Below are 22,042 nucleotides of genomic sequence, written 5' to 3' on the forward strand. Positions count from 1 at the left end.
AAACATTTTCTTCGTTTAACTAAATACCAAAATGCGCGTCACACTCAGACGTACCTTTTTTGCTGTTGTTGTTTTCCATACACTATATGGCAATGATGTGAAAATTCGCCTTGGCCTGCAAAATTAATTTGATAGAAATTACGTTTTTATTAAGTCGCCATTAATGCGCTTGTTTATTGTTGACCCGAAACGCATGTCTTTGAAGTTGCTTTGTTGTCACTACAAATACGGCATTAAAAAAATTTTTATTTCAAAGGCATTCGCTGCATATTCGCAATAAAAATTTCTGGGAAGTGACAATTACAAGAAAGAAAGAAAGCTCACAGGGTTACATCTGTGTAAAAACCACTTCTGTTGCGAGAGTTGGGCGCATGCATACAGTTTAGGAACTTATATATTGGGAACTGCGGGGGAGAATATCATTAATAAGAATGTGTTCTAAGTATAACAAACTGAAGCTTTTCTGTTATGCTTTCAAGTATCTTCCTTATCCAAACATGTCAGTTGGTAGAAACCCGAATCTTTAATTACACTGTGAACTTCAAAAACTTTGGTCCAATTTTCAGTGGTGCTAAAGGACAATGTTTTTATATGTACATATATAACGGGGTTTTCAATAAGAGCGTTACAAAACTTCTTTATTCCTGTGAAATGGTACATTCGTTGCTGTTATGTATGGGACTCGATTTCTTTTGCGTGGCCACCTCGGGCACGTTTGTAGAAGTCCAGACGCTGAAATTTCACGTTCGATATCCATCCGAAGTTCATCAATCGTCGCTGGCTTGTTGGCATAAACCTTAAACTTGACGTAGGCCCACAAGAAATTATACATAGCCATCAAAACGCACTACCGCGGCGGGCAATTGGCTGTGCCATTTCGTGAGATAACCCGTTCAGAAAACTTGGTTTTCAATAAATCGATTGTGACATTCGCTGTGTGTCTTGTTGGAAGCACATATTGTTCAAATCCATATCATCTAATTCGGACCCAAAATATTCGGTTATCATTGAGCGTTAGCGATTCCCATTCACAATAACGTGCCGGCCTTCATCATCACGAAAGAAGTACGGCCCAATCACGACGCCGGACCATAAACCACACCAAACCGTAATTTTTCTGGAAATGCAATGGTGACTCATGGAGTACGTGTGGATTGCTGCCTGTTCGAAAATGCATCTTTTGTTTATTGATCATTTTCAAGTTGTTGCTCAGCCCGATTCAAGAACATTCGACGATTCTGGCGAGTAAGAGGCTTTAGTTCTTGCGACGATTTGATTTTGTTAGGATGTCACCAAGATCTTTTCACAAAGTCCGCCACAACGACGTCACAGAGATGCCCAATACGATGTGTGAAAGACTGATTTGGGGCTTCATGAATTAATGCGCTAGGGCCAGCATTATTCTCGGAAACATTTTGTACTGTGCCTGTGGATTCAAATTTTTACACTAAACTCTCAATTATTGATCTGACGATTATGGCGACCATTGGACGTAGCGCTCTTAAAGCTGACTCCGAATTTCGATAGAAAATTTTAATAATTTCGACTCGTTGTTGGATCGTCTATCTTTCCATGATGAAATAGCAAACCTTACTAAAATAAAATGTCAAAAGAGCGGGAGAAAATAAGGCGTCGTTTGTTGTCCCTATGGGTTTAAATTTGTAGTGCCCTATTAAAAACACCTGTATTATAAGTCTACGTTAAATGACGCATTATCGATACATGCTTTGCTCTACTGATTCGGTCCTCCCTCCGATTTCCGATTTCCGATCTCCAAATCCGGTTCAATTCCTGCAACGTAGAACCGGCTGTTTTGACAATTGCTTTCTGATTCACTGTGTGCTTAGCCGAAAGCAAATCGATGGGAGTCAGAACTGAACCGAAGTCAGTCAGATGGCTGCTAACCAAACATTGAGAAGTCGGCCCTAAGTAATGTGACAACTTCTGCAGCGTCCCTTATGTTTAACGATTTATTATATAATAATTTGCGATAAAGATGCACTGCATGCAGGAAATTATTATGCCCAAGTGCCACATGTTTGGCGGGTGAATAAAATGATTTTACTATCAATTTGCGCACATGCAATGGCTATAATTGCATTTCAGAAATAAAAATATTTATTATGCACACATACCCTTACATGTATATACTATATATTTGTATATATTTATTAATGCACTGCGTAAAACAAACGCATTTGCACACGCATACATGCAAACATATTAATATAACGTGTGTGTGTGTGTGCTGGGAAGGACAAGTTGACTGAAACGTGAACAAAAGCAGCAAGGAAGTAATGAGCACTAACACACATACAGCCTCACCTATACCATAAAGGAATGAAAATGTAAATATATATAAGAAGATGTGTATATATGTGTGTGCCTTGTGGAAGATTTTCATTCGCATTCACAAATTTGCTTTCAGTTAATTGCGTAAATGCACACTCATATGTCAACACCCACACACCCACACATGCATACACATTCACATGTGTGCGAGCAGTCATAAGCGTATAGGTGCCATTTTAATTTAATTATGAGGCATCTTCTCTGAAAATCGCCACCGCAAACTGAGCGCTGTGGATACATTTAACTCACAATTAAACCGTTATATTTCTTTTCCGCCTTTTTTACATTTAAATTGACACATTTTCCATTACTCACACACATATGACTACATACACAGGCATTTGTGCAATAAGCGTTGCGTTTCTCCTTAAGCCTTGTGCGTTTAATTGGAAAAGAGACAAACGAGAATGCATAAAGGGGAATAATTTACTTAAATAGACAAATAATATTCAATTAGCCCTTTGAATGTGGAAATGTAGCAAAGAGCTGTCATGTATGTGTTTATGTAGAACCATAAGCGGGTGTGAGTTTGGCGAACGAGATTTCGTCCATTCTATGAAATAATGCGATGAAGTGGGTCCCAAAACTGTTTGAGGGGACGGTTCATAATGAACAAAATATGTACCTTTTTGGTCGACCACTTTATGAAATTTCTCCGGTAGAGACATCATTCCATCAGTGTAAAACTTCTCTGGTTTTTCGTCGAAAAACTGCGAGAAGTAATTTTCACAGGCTTCTCTTGAAGCCAACTTTTCTCCATTAAGGGAGTTCTGCATTGACCGAAACAAACGGTAGTCCGATGGCACAAGGTCAGGACTATATGGTGAATGCATCAAAACTTCGTAGCCAATCTCTCCCAGTTTTTGTCGAGTCATCAAAGCTGTGGGTAGTACAGCGTTTTACTGATGGAAGACGAAGCCATTTCTGTTGATCAGTTCTCTCCGTTTTTTTTCAATTGCCTGCCTCAATCACATCAGTTGTTGACAATAAAATGTAGAATCAATCGTTCGACCAGGATGGAGAAGCTCATAGTGGATGATTCCTTTCCAATCCCACCATCCGACCATTTGGTGAGCTTTACCGCGCTTGGACCATGCTCTTTTTCGCACATAATTGTCGTATTTGATACACTTTTCATCTCCTGTTACCATTCGCTTCAGCAATGGTTCGATTTCATTTCGTTTCAGCAAAGAAACGAAGATGTTAATTCGGTCCATTAAATTTGCACAGACAATTCATGTGTTCGAGTTTCATCGAGTTTCTTTTTGTAGTCAGCCTTTCTTAAATGGTTCAAAACCGTTTAATGATGACTTTCCGATGTCATGACTGCTTATGTGACGGTCTTGGTCAATCTTTTCCATAATTTCTTTGAATTTTTCAACGATAGGTCGACCAGAGCGAGGTGCATCTTTCACAATGGAATTTCCAGAACAAAAGCGAGCGAATCGACACGAATTAATTCAGCATATTCTCCGTAAACTTCACAAATTTCATTTGTGGCTTTCCTTTTTTATACAAACATTTCAAAATATAGCGAATTCCTTCATTATTTTCATTCACTTTTGAACAGCCGTTACTTTTTTTCAACTTTCCCGAATTCAATTTTTTTTGTGGTTAAATTAAGATTAAAATCTCACCTTTCCAACACTATATGATATGACATAATGTGATTGGTAGCACTGGAGACAGACGACTGCAACGATATCTATTGACAAAATACGAAAATACTTTTTCGGGTACCCAATGTATGCGTATACTTGTGTATGTATGGCGTGGTAGCATTGACAGCCAATTTGAGCCGCTCAAAAATCATATATTTGACAAGTGACATGCGGTCGTTTTTATGAGTTACGCATGCATATACAAACACATGCGTTGTACGATTTCAACTCGATTGCCATATTACCATATTGCGAACGACAGGATGCGCCTTGTGGGCCCTCAAAGTGGGTCAGCTCGTATAGTCACAAAGGTGGCGCTTTGTTTTCTTTTTCTCAACAAGTTTTTTCACACCAATGAACTTTCGCTTCAGCCGTCCGTCCGAACCGTTCGGGTTTCAACATTTTTTTTTTGGCACAAGGGCGCTGGACCCAATTCATCTACGTCGAGCGTAGCAGCGCAAGAAAAACAAATTATTGTATTGAATTGCAGCTGAAAAGAAGAAGAAGCATTGACAGCTGCCCGCCGCTTAATGCATTACCTCGTGTTTCTCTTAACAAGACTATTTTATTTTATTTTAAATTTGTTTTTTGTTTTGTTTTTGTACAATAATGTGTTTTTATAGTTTGTGTTTTGCTACGCTTCATGTTGTTGCGGCGAATTAGTGTGGGCGGCGACGTGTGCAAAAGCGGACTATTTTACGCCACTGCGTGGGCAAATTTCGAAAAGTATTTTCCTCTCTCTTATTCCCCGCCAAACATGTTCTTTTCCACCAATGGGAGTGCTGCAATGTTTATACTCGATTGAAAAATATGAATATGGAATAGCGCTCAAATTGAAGCCCTGGGTCCAATTTTAAGGGGCTACACTTTAGTATAGTTTTTAATATGATTAAGATAAAATAATTAATAAATAAATTTGGACGCAATAATTAAGATTTCTTCAACTTTTTTGCAGCACAAGGAGTTAACAAAGGAAACAGGGCCCCTTTAAGGGTGCCTCGGATATACGTCTACAGCAAGCGAGGCTAGAAAACCCGTCTATACAAATTTCAGTGCTCAGAAAAGTAACGGTAAGTTTTCCTCTTAATTCTATGGACTAGCGCCATACATGTATTTATAATAACTCAGTATAAGATCCACATAACTTTGAGATCGAAGAACTGCGAGAGGAATTGGATTAGGATAGGTTATAACTTGTCTCCCTAACATTCCACTTTGAGAACTGGATGTTATATATTCTACTCGTCGGTTTCTGTATATTAATTAAGACCATAATTTTTTTTTTTACCGTAAAATTGAATAACTGTACATACAGAAGGTAGACGACACTGTAGCAACTGGCTTTATACGAGTTCCGAATGAGCTTTTGACTATTTGCTTGTCTGTTTCGAACTGCCAGTATAAATTCAATTGAGAATTATTTTTCCTCAACACAAAACATCTTTGCGCAGCGCAATTAATTTCCGATATAACGAATCTTCAACTCGAACTGTGAACGATGAGCTCAGAAGAGGCTTCACAGAGCCGCAAAAAAATGGAGAACCCATTTGACATTTTGCGCGGTCGTCGTACCGAGAAGAATATCGCGGCGCCGGCATTTTTTCGCAGCGAAAAGATGTCACTGTGTCAAATACTACTTCATCGCGAGACCGCTTTCGACTGTCTTTACAACTTGGGCATGGAGGGCAAGGTACAATTCATCGCGCACAACGACGGCTACTATTTGCCATGCATGAATTATGTCAGCGAAGTGCAACGCTGTAACGAAGTGTTGCATATTATGAAGGACTTGCAGGCAGAAATCGAAGACTGTAATCTAACAACTGTGTACTACCCGACTGTCGATACCGACGAAGTGCCAAACGAGTCTGATTTGCCACGCATCGAAGCCCAAATAGAGGAAGTGCGTATCGAACTTGACGACGTGTTGTCCGAAAAGGAAGAGCTGGAGTCACAGCGTCAAATATTGAACGAACGTCTCTTCGTACTCGCGCGAGCTGAAGCCTTCTTCACGGGTGCGACCAACCGCGAAGCGGTCATGGCTTGGACCAACAGCATGATAATGAATATACTGCGCGAAGGCACGCAAGCACATAGCATGAGTCGAGACAACCAGGCGCATTTGGGCTTCGTTACCGGCACTATACTCATCGATAAATTTCGCGCTTTCGAACTGGTCTTATGGCGTATTTGTCATGGAAATTTTTATATGCGACGCGCCGAGATCCCCGCAGTTGACACGGATCAGAAATCGAAGAATTCAGGACGTAGATATGCTTTTGTAATTCTCTTTATTGGTGAAGCGATGCGTAGGAAGATCTCTAAACTGTGCCAAACCTTTTCTGTGCAATTGCACGATTATCCGGAAACGGCTGAAGCTCGCATTGAGTATCGCAAACGAATCGCTTTGGAACTGAGCGACCTGGAAACGGTCTTGGATCAGATAAAAGCTCAACGTCGCCGTATACTGAGCATTGTAACGCTAGAACTGTGTATATGGCGGTCAAAAATTAATAAAATGATTATGATCTACGATAGTATGAACAAAATGACCAATGTCCATCAACTGGATAATCAAAAATATCTGGTGGTAGAGTGTTGGATACCAACGAATAGTGTGACCACAGTACGGAACACACTGATGAAGGGGGCTTACCGTTCATCGAAAGGCGCACAAACATTTCCTCCCATCATTACGGTACAAAAGTTCAAGCCACATTTGCGTGAACCGCCAACATATTTTGAACTGAATAAATTCACGCGTGGCTTTCAAAACCTCGTCGACGCTTATGGCATGGCTTCGTACAAGGAGCTCAATCCAGCTCCGTATACAATTATAACATTCCCTTTTCTGTTTGCTATAATGTTTGGAGATGTGGGTCATGGTATTATAATGACGTCGTTCGCAGCATGGATGTGTTTAACGGAGAAGAAACAAGAGGACCGCATGAAACATTCGAAGGGCTCTAATGAGGTGTTTGGTTTGATATTCGCTGGCCGTTATGTCATACTTCTGATGGGTATATTCTCCATATATACTGGTTTTATTTATAATGACATATTCTCGAGACCCGCGAATTTGTTCGGTTCGCATTGGCGTGTTAACTATACAAAGAGTACGGTGCAAAGTAATAAATTACTCCAGTTGGATCCGCAGCATGCTGAAAACTATATTGGAACACCCTACATATTTGGTGTCGACCCAATATGGGAAGTGGCGGGCCAGTACTCCATTACCACCTTCAATTCGCTGAAAATGAAAATTGCCATCATATTGGGTGTGGTCCACATGATATTCGGCTTGTCGTTGTCAGCATGGAATAGTATTTACTTTCAAAATCCGGGAGATTTGTATTTGGTGTTTTTTCCACAGATCATTTTCTTGACCTGCTTGTTCTTCTATTTGGTCTTGCTGATATTTATCAAGTGGAGTATTTTCGGTGGACACTTCGATACGCCATACAACAGCGCCTGCGCTCCGTCCATACTCATAATGTTCATCAATATGGTGTTGTTCAAAGACGGCTCTAAGGATGTCGTCAGTGGCTGCAACTTGGAAATGTTTACGGGCCAAACGATTGTACAGTATCTACTAATTTTTGTGGCGTTTTCTGCAATACCGGTTTTGCTGATTGGCAAACCCGTATACATACATTTTGAACAAAAGAAAATTAAGGCTATACAGGATGCGGAGCGCAAGCGCAAGGCCAGTCGCGAAACGCTGAATAGTGTGCGAAAGACGCTCCAAACCTATAATGTGGAGTATATGAAGTCATCAACGTCGTCACAGGTATTCACCGATTTGGAGGAGGAGAAAGTGGATATGACCGAGGTCTGGATACACCAGGGCATACATTGTATCGAGAGTGTCTTGGGCTCTGTGTCGCATACGGCATCTTATTTGCGTTTGTGGGCGTTATCTTTGGCACACGATCAGTTGTCGTCGGTGCTGTGGAAGATGGTGTTGCAAATACCGCTGGTCGGTAATCACGGCTTGGCGGATGGCATTTTGCTATATTTTATATTTTACGTTTGGGCGGCCTTGACTATAGCCATTCTAGTGGTCATGGAAGGTTTGTCGGCATTTCTGCATACGTTGCGTTTACATTGGGTCGAGTTCCAGTCGAAATTCTATACAGGCGCTGGTGAGAAGTTTATACCGTTTTATTTTGAGCCTACCACCAGATATGGTTGACTGGGGAGTGTGTTTATGCATTGCCTACTGAATCACTAGAAAATGAGTTTTGAAGCTGAATATAATTTGTTAAACTCATTAAAAATGGAAAACAAGAATTTCTCTTGTGGAAGATATAAACTATATAGTTGTTAAAAAATTTCGAGTATTAAAAAAACCGTTTAATTTTTGTGTAAAACTATTGAACTTCATAATGCAATAAATGGGACTCGTCACCTTGAGATTAATTTCGCTGATATGTTTTTCATTTATATGCCCTGAAGAGAGTACATTAAGTGTGCGCCGAAGTTCTAGCACCTAGAAGGAAGAGTTGGAGATATTTATGTATATATCTTAACACATAAATGATCAGCATGGTGAGCTGAGTCGATTTCGTCGTGCTTGACTCTCTATAGATCCGCGAACTACTCCCGCAGTTTCTGGAATGTTGGTCTGAAATTTCTCTCGCGTTATTTATTCTCCATTCGAGTCGATGCAACCGAATTTAATGTGTGTTCTTTTTTGAATAGATTCGGTAATCTTTGAAGTTAGGTTCGATTCGCCACTTCTTTAAGTATATCTAAGCCCTCTCATAGTCCTCAACCATTTTTCAAAACCGGTGCTATAAACTTAGATTTCATCACTGCCAGTTTTCGAAGTCACATTCAATAAAATTATACCCCTCTTAGAATTCGAAGTTTAATGTGTGTTTATTGTTTGTATGTATGTGTGTATGTAAATTTGTTTGAGTTTGTAATTAAATTTTCCGCGTGAGTGCCTTTGCAAGGTGAAGGCGTTGGACCAAATGATAGTTGTCACCAGCCGCTTTCAAAACATTTTTCTTCGATTTGTTTACATGCACCAATTTGTGGCAAGTGTTCGCGTTTACGCCACATTGGGTGAATTACAAAGTAAGCTATTTTGCCATGCTACAGACTTGATATATTTTTTCGTCTTAGGAGGACATCAAGTTGCATTTTTATTTAAGATTTATAATTACTATTTATTGAGAGTGCATTTTTTTAGTAAAGAAAATACTTTACAAAATATATTTCAGATAGGTTCAGTATTATTGACCTCAATTTATGAAATCACGTACAGGTCTATAGCGAAAGAAAATGAACTAAAGCAATTCAAGCGAAACGTCAAAATAGCGCCGGCATAAATGAGAGCTAAACCAAAATAAAAGTATTTAGAGAGGAAAATAATAATATACCAGTGTAAGATAATTGGTTAGTGCGTTGCTACAGTACGAGAAGACATTGAAACTTTAAAAAACTGTTCCCATCACTTAAGAATACATAGATAAAAATAACATAGGAGCAAGAGAAGAGCGCAAAATCTGTACACAGTCCCATTTGCGTCAGCGCTAGTCGCAGATTGCCGGTTTCAGCACTCGCTTTACGTATTTACATATGTACATATGTATGTGTGACTTGTTGTAAATTCGTACAAAATAAATCTCTCGAAATGCTTGCTCCCAAAAACATACACCAGAACTTGCAAAATATTCCATTTGTAAATAATATGCCATGAAATTACTTCATAATTGAATATTCGTACAAATCTTCATTTTTATCGAACAGCAACATTTAAACTCTAAAGCAGAGTTGTATTTTATTTGTTACCTGCACGAGGAATTATGTTTTCAAACACAGCACCCTAATGATGTACATCCTTAAATAGATAGCTTTCTTTATATATAAAAATTACGTACCACGTTGTTTGTCCGCGATGGACTCCTAAACTACTGGACCGATTTTGGCAAAATTTAGCGCACTGTGTCCAGTTCGCAACAACTTAAGAGATAGTATAGTAAAAACAATCCATAAATAAAAAATACAGTGAAAGCTCTATTAAGCGAACAACTCTCTTAACTGGACAGAAAGGCTGGTAACCAGACATTGAGAAACAGTTTGTAGCTTCTTCGAATTGAAAAGGGATCGGAACATCTGCTCTGAGCAAGCAAAACTGTGAATTATAATATTGTATATTCGAACGTTTTGTTGTCATTAGCTGTAGGAGATTCATTGTCGAATTGTAAACAGGACTTGCGATTAGTTTATAAACAGAAGCCCACCTTCGTTCATGTTTATAAGACTCTGTGTGAGTATATTTAATCGAAAAATGAATCAATTACGTATATAGTATATTATCAAGACATATACTCACGCTATCAGTGAACGTGAAATAAAGATCACAATTGACAAGTTTTTCTGTGAGCAGAGGAAACAAACATCTCGTATAATATATCCAAGCATATATGTATGCCGTTATATACTCAATAAGGCGAGACAAACTATTCTTTGTGCTGAAGCAGAAACAATGAGTCGCAGCCAAAGCAGCAGGAACTACAAATCCCAACTGACATTGAACGAGAAAAAGACGACATTTGGCAACTAAAAACAATCAAATAATAAAGTTGATGTTTATGAAGAGAAAAGAGGACCACTGACCGAAACATTGGGTGAAGACAAAATCTTCATCGATGAAAATTGAAAAAACATAAATGTACTTTTATTATTTTAATTTTTAATTACTTTTTCATCTGAAAAAACGAAAAGTTATTTTTTTCTGAGAACTTTTTTGGGATTTCACGCTATGGTTGCCATTCCCATGGAATCTGTTCACAAAACATATGTTGCTCAGCCATGGTCTAAGGCGAGCGCCATGTAACACCAACATCAGACAGATGGAGAACTACACCCAAACTTACACAAGTGCTTCGACGAACACACTCCGCCGCATATAAACAAGCGTGTATATTTAGACCGAAAGAGTTTTATGTGCGAGCGTGTGTGTACATAACGGTGTACGCGCAGTTGATGTTTCATTAATTTTCCTTGATTTTCCATTTCCTCATTTCCCGCTCGCGTTCCTCATTTCGAAAAGATATTTTCGAAGCAACGCACTGCCGCGGCGACACAGAACGGTTTCAAAAATTGCGATCAGTTCGTTTAGTGCTTTAAGTTGAAACAGTTCGCGAGCGAGCGGACGTTTGCGAATAAAGTTTTACCACAAAGATATAATTTACTATATTTTTTTTAACTCCACAAACCAAAAAAAAAAATAAATCGCAAATTTTTTTTCCTGAGGAATTAATGCATTCTCCACATGCAGAGATAGATCATCAAAAAACGAAAGCCGATCGATTTGAGTGTTTGAAATAAAAAGCTTTAAATTATTGTGATATGAAAATGAATAAAAGTGAACGAAATTAGTACGAAAAAAATGAAAAGCAATTACCGTTATAGCTGAAATTATTCTCGTTTTATTAACTCTCTTAAGAGTGCGCTAAAACCGCATTCCGATTCTGGTGATTTAGTGTTAAAGGCAAAAGTGCATTGCATACATACATACATACAAATATAAAATTAGCGTTGTCGTAATTTTAGATTTCGGTTGCGTTGGCAGAAATCAGAAAGTATCGCATAGCGCTCGAGCAGCGAGCGTGCACAGTGTGCAGCAGATTTTTGATGCGGGCACTAAAACTGGTGAGTTGCTGCACCGGGCTGCGGCGCCGCATGTGTAATATCCATCTGTGTCTGAATTTGATTTGCTTGGGCCGGCTGCTGCTGCTGCTGCCGGGCTACACCGGGCGCACTCGCTTCAAAATGTGTGCCAAAATTATTTTTGTAGTTATTAGTGTCAAATTCCTGCTTTTAATGCCGTTATTTGCTCTGTGCACGGTGCAATTCACAAATGCCGCTGCACTGAATTGTGAAAGTTATGGCAGAGATTTTAAAATCCAATTTACCATAGCACTGCGAAGAATTTCGTTTTTAGGACATCCTTTGTGGAAATTATTCAATTGGCTCAAAAAAATGCTCAAACACCGAAGATTGGGAAGAATGATCTTCATTGTTCGTGGCTATCACACCATCTGGTTTGGTTTTGAAACGATGAAAGGGAAAAATGTGAAACTTAAAGAATGGCTTGAAAGATTTTCCTTGAAATCACCCATTCGTTTGAAAACTATTGGCAAACCAGTCGTTCAACTTTATGAAAATAGAGATCCAGACGAAAATTGGACTTTTAGGATTTTATGTTCCAGCTTGGCGCTTATATTTAATAAGATAACATCGATAGTTATTCCAACAAAATATATAAAAACATAGTCACTTATTCGTTAATTTCGGGGGCCAAATAACAGAGTAAAGTCCATAATATTTGTAGTTGAAAAATGTGTTTGAGTGGAGAGCCAAATCTTTTGTCTCGAAAACTCCAATGAACTGCTTTTCCAGTTTCTCAAAAAAGTACTGTCGGGACCGAATCTTTATATATATATAAGCCGATAAATCTTGGCCGCTTCGCATTATAGCCCAGTTGTTAATTTGTAATATAGACGCCTGACGGATTTTCTTTTGGTTTCGAAATTAGACAACAGCCCTTTGTTAATTATGTATTTTTTTCCAATTCGTACTCGTACAACCCTAAAAGTGCATTCAAATGGCGACTATAGAGGTGCTCATGTCATAGCCCAATTGTTTCCCAAACACATCAAATCGCTCCGTTTGGCTCTTTAAGAACGCTTCGAAAAAAATGACCATAGCAATCAAGCGGCGCAGTTGTTGTTGGCCCTTTGGTTCCATCGCGAACTCCACTCGTTAAATAACGGAATAATCGTTGGTTTTGGGAGCCGAAGTGTTTTTTGTCATTATGAAAAAATATGTTGTTGTAATTTGTTACTGTTGTTGTTTTTGTGTGGTACCGAAGTTAATTGTTTTGGTCAAACCTGGTTATAAGATGTTTTTTAATATAGGAAATATAAATCGCAGTTTGAGAATGACATCTACCGTCGCTAAAATATATTCTAAACTTTCGCTCTGCCGAGACTTAAACTTATTAACCGCCAAATGCTCGCCAAGCGCTCTCTAAATTCCACGCAAAATAATTTAGAGAACTTAATAAACTGCTTAATTTATGTGAAATTACTATTACTATATACAATTGGCTTTATTTCGACTTGGCATTGGACTTACCTATACATATATATACATCTATGAGACATACATGTAGATTGTGACAAAAAAGCACCCGGAAATTGTAATTTAATTTTATATTAATTTAATTTTATATTTGTAACCAATTTTCGTGTGTGGAATCGTTACGAATGTTTAAAAAGGCTTACAGTGATTCAGTTTTAATAAAACACAAGCACACAAGTGGTAAAAAGCCTTCAAGGTCGTTGAAGATATGTCTCGTTCTGGACGACCTTCGACCTCTTCAATTGATGAAAATATTAAAAAAGTGATGGCCAGAAAGCTCGACATCTCTCGCGAGTCCGTTCGAATGATTTAGATGGATATTTTTGGGTAAGAAACGCGTTCTTGTCCGATTCGTCCCGTAAAAGCTGAAATTTTTCAAAAATATTCCTTAAACAGGTCTCTTTGGCCCACCTTAATCATGCGAATTCCAGTTCTACATTCATGATAGGCGTTATCAGTCATCAGAATGGAGAGAAAAACCGAGCCGAAACTAAATAACTACGCCAAAGTCACACAAAAATCAAATTGAAGCTCATTGTTTTTTCGATATTCGTGGTTTGGTGCATCATGAATTTATTTCGGAGGAACAGTCTTTCAATAAGGAGTTCTATTTGGTCGTATTGAGGCGTTTGTGTGAGAGCATTCGTCTAATCATTCCTGGATTTTTCACGATGATAATGCACCATTGCATCGAGCTACGATAATAACCGAATGTAAAGCCAAAAACAGCCATCGATCAACCACCATATTCACCAGATTTGGCTGTGTGTGATTTTTTCTTGTTCCTCAAGCTCCAATTACCGCTCCGTGGAGTCCATTTTCAGTCGAACGAAGACATAAAACAAAATTCAATGAAGGAGCTGAAGGCTTTCTAAGAAAGTTCTTATGAAAAGTGGACTGGCCTGGAAACACGTTCGCATAAGTGTCTTACATCTGGTGGGGTTACTTTGAAGGCGACAAACAAAATATTGTTGAAAAATTAAATATTTTGCGTTCTATTTACAATTTCCGGACACTTTTTCGTCACAATGTACATGTATCTACACGATTTTGTGATGCAATCAAAGCGCTAGCCTCTGAAAGTTGCGCAAAAATTACATTCGCCGAAAAGAAAGCGAAGCAAATATAGTCCGTAGTAATCCCTCCGCTTTAGTAACTAATACCCATATGAATACAGCGATCTTCACGAAGCACGAAACGCGTGCAACATACGCCTGTTGAAATGTTATTCTCAAAATTTCGCTTGTTCATATTTGTTTTGTTAATTTGCCAGCGAAGACGTCAATGTGAAAGCTTCCGGTCACTGCCACATTGCTGTCTGTCATGGTTTAAAAATACGCTCCACACGTTCACACATACACATACGTACATAGCCACTCGTTTGTATGTGCTTATCTGATATATATGTACATATATATTTTTTCCTTTGTCTTCTGCTGCGAGTGAAACGCAGTTTTTCCAACCCAAACGCAAATGCCGCTTATTTGAAGGGGTTCTTGCAGGGGCTTATAGGAAATAATTAATAGCCTCGAACATCAGGAAGAGCCAAGCAGAAACTACAGTTACCATATATTAAAAAATTGGCGATTTAATTATTTGAAATTCATTGAAAAAATAAATGCGAATACTGAAGACGAAATAAAAGAACAAGGAAGCCAAAATAGAAACATTCTATGTGTGTGGCATATAAGGGGTGCAAGTATGTACAGATATACGCTTCATGGTTCAGCGCCAACATATCTCTTGCATATACTACACACTACTTTGTGCCTCATTGAATGCGTGTGAGTATTTGTTAATTGAGATATAGAGGAACTTGTTGTATCTTAATTGTTTCTATGGCTTCTTATTTCCTTCATTTTCAAGGGCTGCCTTGTGTATTTCGGTTTTGTATACGAGCCGATATTTCGAAATGCAAAGAGAATAAAATTACAAAAAAAAATTCGAAAATTGTATTTATATGTACCACAGCAAAGCAGGAGGTTTGAATGATTCATGTATCTTTTGATTGGCTTTTGTGTAAGACGAAAATCGAAAAAACGATACTGGCGCAACGAAAGTGTATTAGAAGTAGTCTGATTTGCTTGAAACCAAGTAGTTTTCCTTAATTCTGATCAATTATATAAATTGTTTGGTATCGCCATCTTCGCATTGCTCGCTGAGCAATTTTTAGGCTATAAGATTTTAATATTTGCAAACTCCATTCTTCTTTATTGGCGCCAATCGTTCTTTCTTTTCGCCCTTTGGCGCCAAGTTCTTCTCCACCTGGTCTTTCCAACGCAGTTGAAGTCTTTCTCTTCCTCTGTACCATACAGCAAGACGGGAATAAAGAGTTACTTATAGAGTTTGGTCCTTGTTTGTCGAGAGAGGACTTTACTTCGCAGTTCCCTACTCAGTTATCCTTTTTCTATTATATCTCTCTCTGATTATGCCAGTGTTTTTGTTATATGATAGTTGTTTGTTCGATTCGCCCTCTCTTAGCTTAGACGAAACGATCTGTGCTTTTCCACTTAAACATTAAGCAATTGCAATTCAACTGTCCGCTAATTAAACTTATTGCTATTTATTTTTATTATAGTGAAAAATGGAACAATTCGAGCAACTTTTGACTTGTTGTGTGTGCCTTGATCGGTATCGCATACCAAAACTGTTGCCATGCCAGCATTCGTTCTGCATGGAACCGTGTATGGAAGGTCTCGTGGACTATGTACGAAGACAGGTGAGTAATGAATAATTTTCTAACAAAAACTCAGCAAGAAACATGACGTCCCTTTTGTTATATTGTTACACTTTTCTTTTATTTGTGTAATTTTCATTCCTGAAGGGACTAGAAAAACAAAAATGCATTTAAGATACCATTAGGTCGGATGTAAAACTTAATGGCTTTTACAGATGCATACAAGAATAAATTCGAATCAAATTGTGGGTTGACAAAACGAACCTATAAAGAAGAGCCTTAGCATTCCTTAAAACTGGAATTTTGATAATTTAGAAATTCTTAAAGAAAAAATCATTCATTCGTTAAAAGTAAATTTTTGTCAAATATTACAGGTCAAATGTCCCGAGTGCCGCGCGGAACATCGCATACCATACAATGGAGTACAAGCCTTCCCCACAAATGTAACATTGCAGCGTTTTCTGGAGTTACACATCGAGATAACCGGCGAGTTGCCAGATCCAACGTCAGGTAATATTTACTCCACATCCCAAACAAGTGTACATACTTACTATAAGTTCGAACTTTGGCATGTTTCATTCATTCGTTCATTCGTTAATTGAGAATGCTCTCGAGTTGTATTTACGTTTTGAATTTCTGAAAGTCATTATAAATATCTGCTTATCGTTTTTCCTTTGTTTCCAATGGACTGTTGTGCTATAGGCCAAATCATGGAGCGGTGCAGTGTGTGTTCAGAGAAGTCATACCTCTCGTACTGTGCGCATTGTGAGAAGAAGATCTGCGAGGACTGCAAAAGCGCACACATGGATATATTGCGTCGTGAGATAACTCGATTCAATTCACAAGTGAGAAAATAAACACTTTCCTAGGCATACAACGATTTTAATAAGCACATTTCACTTTCTATCTCTTACCCAGATCCGTCGCAGTTTACATCGGCTGCAGGACACTCTCGCCATAATTGAGAAAAACTCGGTCAGTCTGCAAACTAATTGCGTTGGAGTTACCGAAGAGATCGATGAGATCTGTAGACGCATTACCAAGGCGATTAAAGATCGCACTGATCAACTGAGAGGCGAAGTCGATCGCTATCTCACAATTGAGATGCGAAATCTGACAACGCTTAGGGAAAATCTTGATCATGAGATTCAGAATATATCAAGCAATTGCGACATTGTTGATAAATACATGAATGAGACGGTCGAATGGGATGATTGTGAATTGATGGACACGAAAGAGATCTTCCTCAAGACGGTTGAGTTCCTGCGTCATTTCGAGTATGAGAATACCGATTATACACGTCGTGTGCGCTTCCTTGTGTCAATTGATCCGAACCAGCTTGTGTTGAATCTGGCCTCGTTCGGTGATTTAAATATTGCACCACATTCACAGCCCAGTGGTTCTGTCAGCAGTTCACATTTGGCGCCACCTTCGGGTTTGCAGCCCGGTTTGATGCGCTCGAAAAGTGATCACCGACTGGCTACTCAGTTCCGTCAGCAAGAGGAACGGGTCGGTTACAATGACGAACCGGTTTTAGGTGGTCGCAAATTCGGTGAGCGACCAGTACGTGCAAATAACGATCGCTATGGTGACGGCAATAGTCGCTATGGTCGAGGCACCGACTACGATTACGAGAATGAATACGACAACGATCAGACACCGTCCCGTCCCGGAAAGTCATCACGTTTCCGTTCCCGCTTCGTACGTTCTCACCAAAATGATGACTCCGATAGCGAACAACAACAAGCGCAACGCCAACAAGAGTTGGAGAAGAAGAAGGATCGCGTACTAAGCGGTGAAGATGTGTCACGTGGACAGCTTAGTGGTATTATACGCTTAAGTGACTGTGCACGTGTTATTCAACGCTTGGCCGATATCGGTAAGGAGAAGAAGGAAAAGAAATCGGATACCGCAGCACAGGCGGCTGTGCAGGCGGCCATTCAAGCACAAAAGGCGTCAATGCAACGTCCAAAACAGGGCGCCCAGAGACAAGTATCCGAAGATGATGAGATAAGTCGCATTAAACGTCAGAACAAGAATGCACCGGGAGGAACTGCCACACAAGCGACTGCTGCAAACACGACTGCTCAGACGACCGAGTCTGAGCGACCAGCTGCCGACCGTGTAGCTGCACTCAAGCGAACTGGCGTTCCGCAAGGAACCAGCGAGGAGAGCGATAGCTCCAATCATGCTTCACCAGTGCGTAGGACGCCACCACCAAGGGCTGAGGTAAGTGTGAATGAGACAAATGAAGAAGAACAACCCAGTGGTAGTGGTAGTAGTGCAGGAAGGCTGCCGAGTGCTGGGGATGTAATCGAACAGCCGGAAACTAGTGGGGGCTCGAAAGCCGAAGAAAGTGCAGAAAGTGAAGACGAAGAATCGGAAGAAGAAGAAACAGAAGAAGAGGAATCCGATAGAGAAGAGGAAGTGAAAGAAAATTCCACAGGACAAAGAGACGTTGTCGAGCAAGTGAGCACTGGCAATGAAAGACTAGCAGATGTAGAAGAAGGTGACGAAGAGCAGGATGACGATGAGGATGAAGAGGAAGAAGAAAGTAGTGAAGAGGAGGATGAGGAGGAGGAGGGAGAAGAAGAGGAGAGTGAAGAAAAACAAAAAGCAGAAACTGCTGAGCCAGAAGTGTTAGATAGAAAGGAACCAGAGACCGAGAGTGATGCTGCCGAATACGAGTCTGCTGAAGAGGATGATGAGGTAGAGAACGAAAAAACCGAACAAAGTTATGACACGCCTGACGCAGAACAAAACACAGACATAGAATTAGACGACAAGACAGACACTGCAACGAATGGGACCATACACGACTCAAAGGAAACGCAACAACAAGATACTTTAGTAATAAGCAGAAGCGAAGAACAAAGCGGGAAAGAAACTATTGAGAGCCGTAATGAACAGAACAAAACCGAAGAAGAGACAGAGACAGACACCGAAACTGAATCTGACACTGGTACTGAAACCGAAACAGAAACGGAGGAGACCGAAGAAGAAGAGGACACGGAAGAAGATAGTAAAAACAGTAGTTAAGGTTTAAAGTGTGTGAAATTGTTTAGGGAAATAGAAAGCTGTCTTTGAGCAGGAATTTACGTAGTCAAAGTGCTAAGTATACAGTTCCAAGATATGTCGAAGCCATTATTTTATTCGAAGCCTGTAGTTATAGTTTTTTAAGTGCAGATAGAGTCGTGAATATTTTGATCTTCGGGTCGAAAAGGGTTGCCATCATAAAACAAACTATTATTACTCTTTCACTTTCGGTTTTAGGCTTTCCTAGCTTAATTATCTCACTAAATTTGCCACTTGCTACTACTGCGTAAGTTTATTTATACTTCCTGCTGTTACGATAACATCCCCCACACCCTCTAAGTACTTTTGCGTGTTTAAGTAATGTCTCCACTTGTTGTATTATTCAACTCTAATCAAAGTAATAACTACCCACATCTTAGCGATAAGTCTAAATATACCCTTTTGTCCTCTTCTTTGTATTCGTTCACACTTTCCACACCTAAATTTGGTTATTTATACTCTTTTCAATATTTATTTGCACTAAACTTATTTTGTATGTGTTTTGATATAACTGTTTATTTCTGCTTGTTGTTATTTAATTATTTAATACTTTGACATATATTTTGAAGCGGCATGCAAACCAATTGCTTCACTTAAACTCGATTTCCTTTTATTTTCAAAAATATTGTGCAATAATTGCTTTCGAAAATACTCGCTGATTACTTTGTTGATTTTGATTTCATTAACGAGCACGAAGCTCAGCTCGCCCTTCAATTGGTTTGTATGCCTCCAAGCAGTGGACATCAGAAATATATTTCGCTAAATAACTGTTTAAATATAGCTGTACATATTGAAACAATAATGAATATTCAGTAAATTTGACATCTCGTACCTTTTCGCAACGGATATATAACATATATCGTATATATCTTTGCCGAGCAACCCTATGCAATATTAAGAGAAAAATTATAAAAATTTTAGAAAAATAAATTCTGTGTATATATTCCGTTATACACTGCAAAACATACCAACAATTGACTCTTTTATTTGTATTCGTAGTGAATATGAACAGATGTTTTTGTAAATAACACGAAAGCGATTTCGCCAGCAAATTTGTACATATGTATATATGCATGTGAAACAAGAACGAATTTGTGTCGCTGAATGCAATTGGCAGCTGAAAACGATTTGGTAGCGATGTTAATTTACTTATTTGACTACTATGAAAATCGCTTGTGCCGAAGATAATGGAAAAATGGGTTTTCATTGCCTCGCTTGCGTTCGAGTTTCGTCCCTGAAGTGAATGTTAAGTTTCTGATGTCCTTTTTCGAGTTATGTACATATGTTTGCTATAAATTTGTAATCTACGCATTGCCATTCATTGAGCTTCTAATAAATAATCGTCTTTGTATTTGTAATGTTTTGTTGTGTTGCAATATCACCCTTAACCCTTGAAATCGTGAGTTCGCTGCGACTTTGTCCTAATTTTTGTCACTCATTCAAACTGCACTCATATTCATCAACCAACAAAGCACAAGAAACCGTTTGTCTCGCATCTCGCATTGAAAAGGATGGCGTGAATTAAAATAACCCTCTTTTTCCGACACTTCCCCAAAACCACACATATTAAACTAAATGGCAATTTCATCCCACACACCCCGATTGTGGTCCTTAATTCAAATGAAAATAATGTCATGTGAGTTGATTGTGTTTGATTTCTGCGCGAAAACTTATCTTTGCCACTTTCATTTCTCTCTCTTTCTCTCGCTGCAATCATTTCGATCTACCATATATACATACATATGTGAATGTGCTTCGTGATCAATGCCGATCGCCATAATTACTATTTATGACTTGCCTGCTGTTGCTTTTACATTCATCTCGTCCATCAACGCATTCAATCATTGCGAATATTCATTTTTGCACGTCACGTAACGTCAACAAACTATTTTGCTGCTCTCTCTGTGTCTAACTGGTGGCAGAAATCACCACCACCACCGCCGCCAACGCCGCTGATAACGGCTCGGCAAAAGCCCAACAGCGGCGGTAGTTCTGACGCTGATGAATCTATTATTGATGGCATTCACACAACACCACCTCCACCCACTTCTTCTTCCATTCAACAGTCCAAAGCACCCGTATCAGCACAGGTAGCGGCCGTCAAGAAGACAACGCGTTCGGGTAGCAGCGATTCGACAGCATCTACGGAAAGTTCTACCAGCTCTGCTGCAGCTGCTGCGCCAAGCAGCACACGTGCCCGCGAGAGTCCGGCACGTTCGCGTGCTACACCAGCCAGCAGTGCGGTCACGGCGAACAGCAACAGCACGCCAACCACGGAGAAGAAACCGTTCGTAAGCCGCTTCCTGCCACAGCATAGCAGCGCGGCCGCTAGCAATGAGAAAAAGAAGGCAGAAAGTGAATCGAGTAGCGAGGAAGAAACCTCTAGCGAAGAGTCAGAAGATGAAGTCGACACGAAATCGAAATCTACTGCCGCCACTAGTTCTAGCTTGGCGGCAAAGAGTCAGGTCGGTAGCAGCGCACTGTCTTCGTCGGGTGCAGGTAGCTCAAGTGGCGCTTCTTCATATCGCGAGCGTCTGGAAGCGCGTCGCAACTCACGTGACGATGCGTCCTCACGTCCTTCATCCAGCTATGCTACTCCATCCAGCAGCGGCACCAGCGGCTATGGTTCTTCGTCACGCCAACGCACTGTGCCGGCTCCACATCACGCTCACGACTCGGACGATCGTTATGGAAGTGGCAGCGCCGCCTCTGGCAGCAGGTATTTTGAAGTTTGCATTGTGCAATAGCTTACGATTTGTTTGAGAAATTTTCAAGTTTTACTGATTGGCCATAAATACTTGAGTTCTTTTCTTTTTCTTGGATTTTGTGCATACTTTTTTAACAGGCATGATAACATTTTTGCTGATTTTACTAAATTATTTGTGTAAAACTCAAAATCGAAAGCTTCTAACATGTGCTTTCGACAAATCAAAGCTCTGCGAAAGTTCGAATCAAAAGAGTTTAGTCGTACTAACCGCTTCATTAATATTTTATCTGGAAATAAGCCGATACCCGTACTAACTAATCGCAGTGTCTAAATTTTAACTTTATATATACAATATTGGATTTATTTAAACTTTTTTTTGTTTTACTGTAAGACTAATATCTAACATTT

General features: G+C 39.5%; 2 protein-coding genes across 12 annotated transcripts in view; both read left to right on the forward strand.

Annotated features, from left to right (window-relative positions):
- The window catches only part of LOC105230551 (RING finger protein nhl-1), a 36,108-nt gene that overhangs the window by 3,648 nt on the left and 10,418 nt on the right, over positions 1–22,042 (forward strand). For 5 of the 11 annotated variants that reach the window (XM_011211362.4, XM_011211368.4, XM_011211370.4 and 2 more), the window contains exons 3-8: positions 4,969–5,083; positions 15,754–15,894; positions 16,227–16,362; positions 16,555–16,697; positions 16,771–18,081; positions 20,994–21,646. In XM_011211362.4, coding sequence (XP_011209664.1) covers positions 15,760–15,894; positions 16,227–16,362; positions 16,555–16,697; positions 16,771–18,081; positions 20,994–21,646 — 2,378 coding nt within the window. In that variant the 5' untranslated portion in view covers positions 4,969–5,083; positions 15,754–15,759. Of the gene's footprint in view, positions 1–4,968; positions 5,084–11,141; positions 11,682–15,753; positions 15,895–16,226; positions 16,363–16,554; positions 16,698–16,770; positions 18,082–20,993; positions 21,647–22,042 lie in introns of those variants that run through there. The other 6 variants (XM_049452187.1, XM_011211366.4, XM_011211369.4 and 3 more) reach the window with 4 other exon arrangements.
- Positions 5,093–11,407, forward strand: LOC105230552 (V-type proton ATPase 116 kDa subunit a 1). Its single transcript, XM_011211371.3, has one exon. The coding sequence runs from the start codon at positions 5,512–5,514 to the stop codon at positions 8,206–8,208; it is 2,697 nt and encodes an 898-aa protein (XP_011209673.2). The 5' UTR covers positions 5,093–5,511; the 3' UTR covers positions 8,209–11,407.

This window comes from Bactrocera dorsalis, chromosome 3 (genome assembly GCF_023373825.1).
Source record: "Bactrocera dorsalis isolate Fly_Bdor chromosome 3, ASM2337382v1, whole genome shotgun sequence".
Classification (NCBI taxonomy): Eukaryota; Metazoa; Arthropoda; class Insecta; order Diptera; family Tephritidae; genus Bactrocera; species Bactrocera dorsalis.

Coding starts and splice junctions, on each gene's coding strand:
- LOC105230552 (XM_011211371.3), top strand. CDS start 5,512: ATGAGCTCAGAAGAGGCTTCACAGAGCCGCAAAAAAATGGAGAACCCA.